Genomic DNA, 10,759 nt, shown 5'->3' with positions numbered 1-10,759 from the left:
GCAAATGCTAGAGACAGAGCAGTTCACAAAGTAACAAAAATTAGGGGTGCCAGAAAGGTTGGTGTGCTTTGAACCAGGAGCCCATGTATCATCATGTTTCTCTCATAGCCATGATTCAGAAGTCTGGAAATCAAGGAGTGGTAGTAGGGCTGACTTCCTCATTATTAGACCAACTAACATACCCACAGAACTTTTGCTCCCTACCCCCACAATTTTGGGCTCTGTTGATTAACAGATCTTACTTTCTGTCATAGCCTAGGTTACCCAAAAAGTGGAGACTGAGAAAAAGTCTTATTTGTAAGTAGTTTATTTGAGAATTTTACCTCATGTGAAGAAGTAAGGAATAGAGGGGGTATTAAATAGGGAAGAAGAGAGACCAGTTACTAGGATGACTTATTGAGTTGGCAACCACTAGGAGGGACTAAGGCATATATGCATAAGCTCCCAATACCTGTATTTAAGGGTTGACCAACACGGCAACAACTCCCTTGCACTTTTTCGTTGTGTATGTATGAGCATTGGGCTGGTTTTCCATGATATTCTACTCCATGGAATCAGAGGAACCATATGGCAGGACACAAGAAGCAGATGGAATAGGCCTGAGTAAAACTGTCAGACCGAATCTATGTGAAGCTGGTCAAAGTCTGCACAGAATTGGTTATTGCAACCATGGCTGGAATAAGAGAAGATGGCTGAGAGAATTTGAAGTGGTGGACAAGAAGTGTCTGATACAATTCTTAAGGAAGAAGTGTCTGATACAATTCTTAAGGAAGAAGTGTCTGATACAATTCTTAATGTTTTACCAGAAGTGCTTCCATGGTTCTATTCTACTGAAAGTTGAGACTGCCATTTGGCAATTTTGGTTCTTTATGTTTTCGAATCAGTAGGCAAAGAAGGGGTTACTGTACTGCCTGTGGTACTTCAATCCCAGTTAACAATGGAAAATTGTGTTTCTCTGCATAACGAGGAAAGGGAAGACCATATCTGATATGCAGGGGATTCTTCTGGATGTCACTTAGTAAAAGTTAATGGAACACTATTATAGCAACCCAAGAAAAACAATAACACTGAGGATTCAGACTCAAAAGGAACGTGGGTTGAATCTAGCTGAAGTTATGTAAAAGGGAACATGGAGTGGGTGTGGAAGAAGGAGTTGTAAATGTCAGTTGTGGTCTTGTGATCAGTTGTAGGGTAAGGAAAAGCTAGTAGGAGGTAATATGACACGTGAAGAGTGGTTGAGATAATGATGGTGTCTGGTTATTAAGGTTTTCCTAGAGAGGTAAGGAGCTAGAAGTAACTCAGAGGGCTGCAGATATGGATTTACTTTTCCATATTTGCCTGAGGAAGAATTGAATGTGATCTGGGAGAGTTCATCTTTTCTCTTATTCCTGTCCTTTATATCTGTATATGGTCGGATAATGGAAGTCTGATCCTTGTTGGTTACCATTTTTCTCTCTCCTAGGGCCTATTTACAGGGAGTTGGGTTATAGTAAGAGATTCTGCCACCTGGAAATATTTCCAAAGCATATGTCTTTCCATGGTGGTCCTCTATTCTAAGACCACTGATGGCTTGTTGTTGTCCACAGGAGAAAGCCTAAACTCTTAGACTCTTAAGATATTTTAGGACATTTACAGTCTGGTCCCTGCTTGCTTCTGTGACTTCTCCAACCATTTTTCTTCACTTCTCAAGATGTAGGCCCCAACCTCACAGGCATGCTCTCCATTCCCTAAGCAGGCAATGATTAAACACCCATCCCTGAGCTTCTCTCCATTCTCATGATATCCCGATCCCCCAAAGTGTAGTAAGGTGTGATCAGCAGCTGTAATCAGTCACTGTTGCAGGACTCTAAGATAATTTGTTCTAGAGACGTCCTGTGTAATTACTTTGTTTTTAATGAGTTCCTCCAGGATCTAGGCTCCTCTGGGATGCACAGTCCCCTAGGGCCAGGGATGGGTAGAAAGAGAGATGTCAGAAGGGTGGGTACAGACACAGGTGATGACTACAAAGGCTGTTGCAACCAATAAAGGGGAGGAGGGTTTTGGATCGGGCCCTGGAGTTAACCTCAGACACAGAGTAAGTTGGACAGGAGGGTGAATAAGCTGGTAGCTTAGTATCCCTACAACCTGAGGGTCTTGATTTCCCCAGTTGTATGATGTTCTATAGGATAGTTTTTCAGATGTAACTTTCCTTTTCTCCACTTCTCTGCTTTTCAAGACTTTTCTATGTTCCAGAAATATTTTGATTTAATGTTCACAACTTAATATCTTTTTATTAGTGACAGTGTCCATTAATACTATGCAATGTCCTCTCTCATGATTGTATCATTTCAACATAATGACATCTCTATGAGATAGGCATTTAATACAGAGATTTCAAGCCCTCGGCCATATATTTGAATTACTTAAGGAGCTTACTTAAGGCCCCCTCCAGAGATTCTAATTACATTTATTGGGGGATGGTGCCGTAATCTGTATTTTTAAAATGTATTATATGTCCTTACTACTCAGTGTGGTCCACAGAACAGCAGAATTGGCATCACCAAATGTGAAATTTTAACTTTCGAAATGTAGAATATTAGGCCCTACACCAGACCTATTGAATCAAAATCAGCACTTAACAAGACCACCAGGTGGTTTTTATGTAAATTAAAGTTTTAGAAGCTGTGACCTTTGTGATTCTTATATTCAGTCCAGACTGAGAACTGTAGATTTACCAGGTGAAGAAGATGAGAGGCATTATTGAGGGAGCAGCTGAAATTTATATTCCCGATCAGTGGCAGCATTCACAAGTGATGTCTCTATGGTTTGGAATTTCTAATAAGACCCTTGACACCAGAGATTGGTCCCACTCATTTCCCAAGCAGGCAAACTTCTGAGAGAACAGGCATGTGAAACTTCACTTGATGCCATTTCCCTACTACAATACTAGCACATTATATTCAAATGTGAAAAACTGTTAACGTGGCTAGACTAAACATCACTAGCAGGGTGAAGATCCCGACAGTTAGACTCAGCTACATCCCTCTAGGGAAGGAACTTCTCATATACCCTAACACCCTTCAGCTTTCTCAGCTCAGAGGCATTTTGAGGTATGGATATCTGGAGAGGAAGTACAGCGAGGTCTCAAGGGTGGATATCCTCGTTCCCTTTCTCCCCAAATTATACAAACTTTCAGATACAATTCTTCATGTCAACATAACTGAACCATGTAGACATCAACACCAAAACCAAAATGACAGTGTCAACATGCATAATGGGCTGTCTTTTTAAAATAAAGAGTAGTGTGGTTGGATGGTCTAACATTTTCCATAGGTCTGAAGTTTATCTCAGAATTTTGTAATAAAGTGTCAGAACTAGCACTAAATGGTTAAGGCTAGTGAATTCTTATTCTGGGAGGATTTAATAGGAGTCATTAAACTAACTACAATGGGTGTTGGCTGCTTTAAAGTTGGAGGGGCCGGGCGCGGCGGCTAACGCCTGTAACCCCAGCACTTTGGGAGGCCGAGGCGGGTGGATCACCTGAGGTCAGGAGTCCAAGACCAGCCTGACCAACATAGAGAAACCCCGTCTCTACTAAAAATACAAAAATTAGCCGGGTGTGGTGGCGTTTGCCTGTGAGGCCAGCTACTCATGAGGCTGAGGCAGGAGAATTGCTTGAACCTGGGAGGCGGAGGTTGCGGTGAGCTGAGATCGTGCCATTGCACTCCATGCTGAGCAACAAGAGTGAAACTCTGTCTCAAAATAAATAAAAAATAAAGTTGGAGGAGTGTATGTCTCAGCCTGAAGGACAGCCAACAAATACTAATGAAACATTGGCCATATCCAGGCACCATCCCAGTTGCTGGCCTTGGTGCAGTCATGAAGGCAGTCATGGCCTTATCTGTATGGAGTTTACAATTTGGTAGGAAACTCAGCTATAAACAAGCAATCAAGGTCATTGAATGCTGCTGGATGAGTACAAGATGCTGTGGAAACATAGAAGCAGGTCTCACCTGGTCTGGGTGATTGAGCTGAGCCAGTGACATGTAGTAAACCTGCAGGAGAAGCAGGGGTATGCCAAGTAAGAGAAGGCAGAGGGGCCAGGCGTGGTGGTTTACGCCTGTAATCCCAGCACTTTGGGAGGCTGAGGCAGGTGGATCATGAGGTTAGGAGATCGAGACCATCCTGGCTAACATGGTGAAACCCCGTCTCTACTAAAAATACAAAAAAATTAGCCTGGTGTAGTGGCGGGTGCCTGGAGTCCCAGCTACTCCGGAGGCTGAGGCAAGAGAATGGCGTGAAGCTGGGAGGCAGAGCTTGCAGTGAGCCAAGATCGTGCCACTGCACTCTAGCCTGGACGGCTGAGCGAGACTCTGTCTCAAAAAAAAAAAAAAAAAAAAAAAAAAAAAAAAAAAAAAAAAAAAAAAAAAAAAAAAAAGAGAGGAGGCAGAGGTAAGATGTTACACAGAAGGAAGAGCAAGTGTGAACGTCTGAAGGCAAGAAATTATGACTTCTAAGTCTAGCATTGCTGGAGAATGCTGGAGAATGCTGATGCAAGAGTCATTGTGGGACCAGATGAGGCTGTGGAGGTAGGCATGGGTCAGATAATGAAATATCATTTGCGTCCTTGAAAGGAATTTTGCGTATATGTGAAGAATAATGAGAATCCATAAGGACTCTGAGCAGGAGAATGATGATCAGATTTTTATCTTACAATGCCACAGTGTGTGGCCGGGCGCGGTGGCTCATGCCTGTAATCCCAGCACTTTGGGAGGCTGAGGCGGGCGGATCACGACGTCAGGAGATCAAGACCATCCTGGCTAACACGGTGAAACCCCGTCTCTACTAAAAATACAAAAAATTAGCCGGGCGCGATGGCGGGTGCCTGTAGTCCCAGCTACTCGGGAGGCTGAGGCAGGAGAATGGTGTGAACCCAGCAGGAGGAGCTTGCAGTGAGCTGAGATTGCGCCACTGCACTCCAGCCTGGGTGACAGAGCGAGACTCCGTCTCAAAAAAAAAAAAAAAAAAAAAAAGAACGCCACAGTGTGAATGGATTGAAGGCTAGTGAGCATAGCAGCAGGGAGATGAAGTAAGAGACTATTCCAATAGTCCAGACAAGAAAAGATGTCAGCCTGTTCCAGATTGTGGCAACTGGGATAAGCAGTGGGTGAATTAGAAATAGAATGAAGTACAGAATCTATATAACTTGCTAGGATTAGATGTTGATCTTGAGAGAAATAAATGAATGAAAGAAAACTCCCAGGTTTCTGACTTGAGCCTGGATTCCTTTTACTGAGATATGAGAGACTGGAGGAGCAGATTGGGAGAGTGGCAGGGTGAGATAACGAGTTTCATCTGGGATCTGTTAAGCTGAGGATGGTCATGATCCATGGGGAGATAATCAGGAAGCAACTGGTAATGCAGTACTAATGATGATAGGTTTACCCATGAAGTTCAGATGGTAATCAGTGTCACGGGGACAGGTGAACTCTTTCAGGGCTTGATCTGTAGAATTAGAACAGAATTTAGGAAAAATTCCCAGAAAACACCAACATATAAGATACTGTTAGAGAAGAAACAATTTACAGTTGTTAAGAAGGAATGGCCAATATGTGTCAGGAAGCCAGTGTGATTGCACGGAAGCTAATACATAAGAGTGTTTTAGAAAGAAAGGAGGAGTCAATCTTGCTACATGTTATGAAAAGTGAGATGGATCAGTGTGAAAAGTAGCGTGGATTTTGTGATGTGGCACATTTCTGATTACAGAAATAATTATAGAAATCTCTGAATATAGAGATTGTTGTTAGGGAAAATGAGGGTGAAATCAGTGATTGAAGAACACCTGTTGACCATGTATCATAGGAATATATTTATTCTTATTCACGGTTTTGAGGGACCCTATTATATTCTCTTAAAGATACTGGAGACAGAGCATGATGGGACAAAATCAAACCAGCATCTCAGACTTCCTGCTCCTGGGCCTGCCCATCCAACCAGAGCAGCAAAACCTGTGCTATGCCCTGTTCTTGGCCATGTATCTTACCACCCTCCTGGGGAACCTCCTCATCATTGTCCTCATTCGACTGGACTCCCATCTCCACACGCCTATGTATTTGTTTCTCAGCAACTTGTCCTTCTCTGACCTCTGCTTCTCTTCCGTGACCATTCCCAAGTTGTTACAGAACATGCAGAACCAGGACCCATCCATCCCCTATGCGGACTGCCTGACCCAAATGTACTTCTTCCTATTATTTGGAGACCTGGAGAGCTTCCTCCTTGTGGCCATGGCCTATGACCGCTATGTGGCCATCTGCTTCGCCCTGCACTACACCGCCATCATGAGCCCCATGCTCTGTCTCTCCCTGGTGGCGCTGTCCTGGGTGCTGACCACCTTCCATGCCATGTTACACACTTTACTCATGGCCAGGTTGTGTTTTTGTGCAGACAATGTGATCCCCCACTTTTTCTGTGATATGTCTGCTCTGCTGAAGCTGGCCTGCTCTGACACTCGAGTTAATGAATGGGTGATATTTATCATGGGAGGGCTCATTGTTGTCATCCCATTCCTACTCATCCTTGGGTCCTATGCAAGAATTGTCTCCTCCATCCTCAAGGTCCCTTCTTCTAAGGGTATCTGCAAGGCCTTCTCTACTTGTGGCTCCCACCTCTCTGTGGTGTCACTGTTCTATGGGACCATTATTGGTCTCTACTTATGCCCATCAGCTAATAGTTCTACTCTAAAGGAGACTGTCATGGCTATGATGTACACTGTGGTGACCCCCATGCTGAACCCCTTCATCTACAGCCTGAGGAACAGAGACATGAAGGGAGCCCTGGAAAGGGTCATTTGTAAAAGGAAAAATCCCTTCCTTCTATGACGGTAATACTTGGGAGTCTTACATAATTTTATCCAATAGATACATGGACATTAATATTTCAATATTATTTCAGATCTCTTTTTTTCTGCACATGAAACTTTTTGTTTAAATGTAATATTACATAATTTCTGAGTAAGTAAAACAGATGTGTGGGGGGGATATGTAGTTGAAGTAAGGTGTTCTCAGTAACCTGCTAGGAAGATTTTCCTTTTTGCTAATCCCAGGTGAAGAAAATCTTTAAATTAAAGATTTAAAATATTTAAAATTTCCATCTTCATTGTTAAACCACCAGTTTATCATGTGTACTTAAAAAAACCCTGTAGGTCTGCTTTAAATGATATTCTGTCCTCTCATGTCAATAATAAGACCCAAACATCTCAGTCCCCTTCTTTGCTAAACAAAATTACAAATTTTGAATAAATTTTTTTACTCATTTTCCTGAGCAAGTGTTCACATCAGCCTGTCTCCTAACTTTGTTTTCTTTCTTTTTTTTATTTTATTATTATTATACTTTAAGTTTTAGGGTACATGTGCACAATATGCAGGTTAGTTACATATGTATACATGTGCCATGCTGGTATGCTGCACCCATTAACTCGTCATTTAGCATTAGGTATATCTCCTAAAGCTATCACTCCCCCCTCCCCCCACCCCACAACAGTCCCCAGAGTGTGATGTTCCCCTTCCTGTGTCCATGTGTTCTCATTGTTCAATTCCCACCTATGAGTGAGAATATGTGGTGTTTGTTTTTTTGTTCTTGCGATAGTTTACTGAGAATGATGATTTCCAGTTTCATCCGTGTCCCTACAAAGGACATGAACTCATCATTTTTTATGGCTGCATAGTATTCCATGGTGTATATGTGCCACATTTTCTTAATCCAGTCAATCATTGTTGGACATTTGGGTTTGTTCCAAGTCTTTGCTATTGTGAATAGTGCTGCAATAAACATACGTGTGCATGTGTCTTTATAGCAGCATGATTTATAGTCCTTTGGGTATATACCCAGTAATGGGGTGGCTGGGTCAAGTGGTATTTCTAGTTCTAGATCCCTGAGGAATCGCCACACTGACTTCCACAATGGTTGAACTTTTCTTAATTTTTATGTCTGCATGTCTTTTTACCTGACCCAAACCTAAAATGAACTTTCTATTTGCTTAGATAGCATAGTTTAGTTTATCTATATCTAAGAACTAAGTCATACCTAAGGCCCTAAAAAGGACTTCTCAAGCATGGGGAAGGGAACCAAAGTCTGCTTAAGAATCTCACTCATTTGTTCACTCATTCATTTATATTAGTTATTTTGAAATGGTTTTAAAAATTGACACATAATAATTGTACATATTTGTTGGGTACAGTGTGATATTTTGATACATGTATACAATGTACAATGATCAAATCAGGAAAATCAGCATTTGTATCACCTCAAAATTTATCATTTCTTAGTATTGAGAACATTGAAAATTCTCTCTTCTAGTTATTTGAAAAATGCAATAAATTGTTTACCAGAGTCATCCTACGGCGCTATAGAACACTAGAACTTATTCCTCCTATCCTATAATTTTTTATCTATTAACTAACCTCTATAACCCCACTTCTTCCCCTTCTCAGCCTCTAGCAGCCAGTATTCTACTCTATACTTCTATACTGCCAACTTTTTAAGCTTCCACACAGGAATGAGAATATGTGGTATTTATTTTTCTGTGCCTGACTTATTTAACAAAATATCCTTCAGGCTCATCCATGTTGCCATGAATGACAAGATTTTATACTTTTTAATGACTGACTAGTATTCCATTGTGTATATATACACCATATTTTCATTATTCATCTGTTGATTGGCCACTTAGGTTGATTCCATATCTTGGCTAACATAAATAGTGCTAGGAGTGAAAATGTCTCTTGGACATACCTATTTTCTTTGTTTTGCATACACACCTAGTAATGGGATTGCTAGATCAATTGGTAGTTCTATTTTTAGCTTTTATGAGAACTTCCATACCATGTTCCATAATGGCTGTACTAATTTACATTCCCACCAACAACAATATATAAGAATTATCCTTCTCCACATCTTTGCCAGCATTTGTTATTTTTAGTTTTCCTGATAATACTCACATTAATTGGGGTGAGATGAGGTCTCATTTTGGTTTTGATTTGAATTTCCCTGATAATTAGTGATGTTGGGCATTTTTTCACACACGTTGTTCATTTGTATGTCTTTTTTTGAGAAATGTTTATTCAGATCCTTTGCCCATTTTTTTACTTAGATTATTATTATTATTATTTGCTGTTGAGTTGAATTCCTTGTACATTTTGGATATTAAAACCTTACCAAATGAATAGCTTGCAAAGATTTTCTCCCATTCTACAGGTTTTCTGTTCATTCTGTTGATGGTTTTCTTGCTGTGCAGAAGCTTTTTAGTTTGATATAATCCAATTTGTCTATTTTTTCTTTTGTTGGCTGTGCTTTTGAGGTATTATCCATAAAATATTTGCCCAGAGTAAGTTGCTGAAACATTTTCCCTATGTTGTCTTCTAGTAGTTGCATAGTGTTGGGTATTACATCTCAGTCTTTAATCAATTTTGAGTTAATATTTGTATATGGTGAGAGATGGGGCCTAGTTTTATTCTTCTGCATGTAGATATTCAGTTTTCACAGAACAATTTATTGAAGAGACTGACTTTCCCAGTGTATGTTCTTGGTGTTTTTGTTGAAAATCGGCTGTAAATACATGGATTTATTTCTCGATTCTCTATTGTGTTCCATTGGTCTATCTGTCTGTTAGTATACCTGTACCATGCTGTTTTGATTACTATAGTTGTGTAGTGTAGTTTGAAGTCATGTAGTGTGATACAGTGAGTTTTTTTCTTTTTGCTCAGGATTGGTTTGGCTATTTGGGGTGTTGCGTGGTTCCATATAAATTTCAGGATTTTTTTTCTATTTCATGAAAGAATGTCATTTCTATTTGATAGGAATTACATGGAATTGGTAGATTGCTTTGGGTAGTATGGTCATTTTAACAATATTATTTCTTCCAATCCATGAACATGGAATGTTTTTCCATTTTTTTTATCCTCTTCATTTTCTTTCATATAATTTTCCTTATAGAGATTGGTTAGAATTTTTTCCTAGGCAGTGGGATTGCTTTCTTGATTTATTTTCAGCTACTTTGTTTTTGGTGTATAGGAATGCTACTGATTTTTGTATGTTGATTTTGTATTCTGCAACTTTACTGAATTTGCTTAACTTAATTTAAATCTAAGACATTTTGGTGGGATTCTTAGGCTTTTCTATAGATAGGACTATGTTATCTGCAAAGGACAATTTGACTTCCTTCTTTTTGGTTTAGATGCTGTCTATTTTTTCTCTTGTCAAACTGCTTTTGATAGGATTTCCAGTAGCATATTTAATAAGATTGGCAAGAGTACACATCCTTGTCTTATTCCAGTTCTTAGAGAAAAAGCTTTCAGCTTTTCTCCGTTCAACATGATATTAGCTGTGGGTTTGCCGTATTTGGTCTTTATTGTGTTTAGGTACATTTCTTCTATACCTAATTTATTGAGAATTTTTTTCATAAAGTGATGTTGAATTTTATCAAATGCTTTTTCTGTGTCTATTGAGATGATCATATGGGTTTTGTCCTTCATTCTGTTAATGTGATGTATCTCATATGTTGATTTCCATATGTTGAGCCAACTTTGCATTCTAGAGATAAATCCACTTGAATCCACTTGAACATAGTGCATAATCTTTTCGATGTGCTGTTGGATTTTGTTTGCTAGTATTTTGTGAAGAATTTTTGCATCTGTGTTCATCAGGGATATTGGCCTGTAGTTTTCTATTTTTGTTTTCTCATCTTGTTTTAGTATCAGGGTAATGCTATCCTTATAGAATGTGT

The 10,759-nt window shown here is 39.9% G+C and overlaps 1 protein-coding gene across 1 annotated transcript; it reads left to right on the top strand.

Annotated features, from left to right (window-relative positions):
* Positions 1-5,777: 5,777 nt before the first annotated feature.
* On the top strand, positions 5,778-6,857 carry LOC115931266 (olfactory receptor 1E2). Its single transcript, XM_031003464.3, has one exon. The coding sequence runs from the start codon at positions 5,913-5,915 to the stop codon at positions 6,855-6,857; it is 945 nt and encodes a 314-aa protein (XP_030859324.3). The 5' UTR covers positions 5,778-5,912.
* The last annotated feature ends 3,902 nt before the right edge of the window (positions 6,858-10,759 follow it).

This window comes from Gorilla gorilla, chromosome 19 (genome assembly GCF_029281585.2).
Source record: "Gorilla gorilla gorilla isolate KB3781 chromosome 19, NHGRI_mGorGor1-v2.1_pri, whole genome shotgun sequence".
In the NCBI taxonomy this organism is placed as follows: domain Eukaryota; kingdom Metazoa; phylum Chordata; class Mammalia; order Primates; family Hominidae; genus Gorilla; species Gorilla gorilla.
Note: the sequence above shows the minus strand (reverse complement) of the source record. Positions and strands in the feature narration are given on the sequence as shown.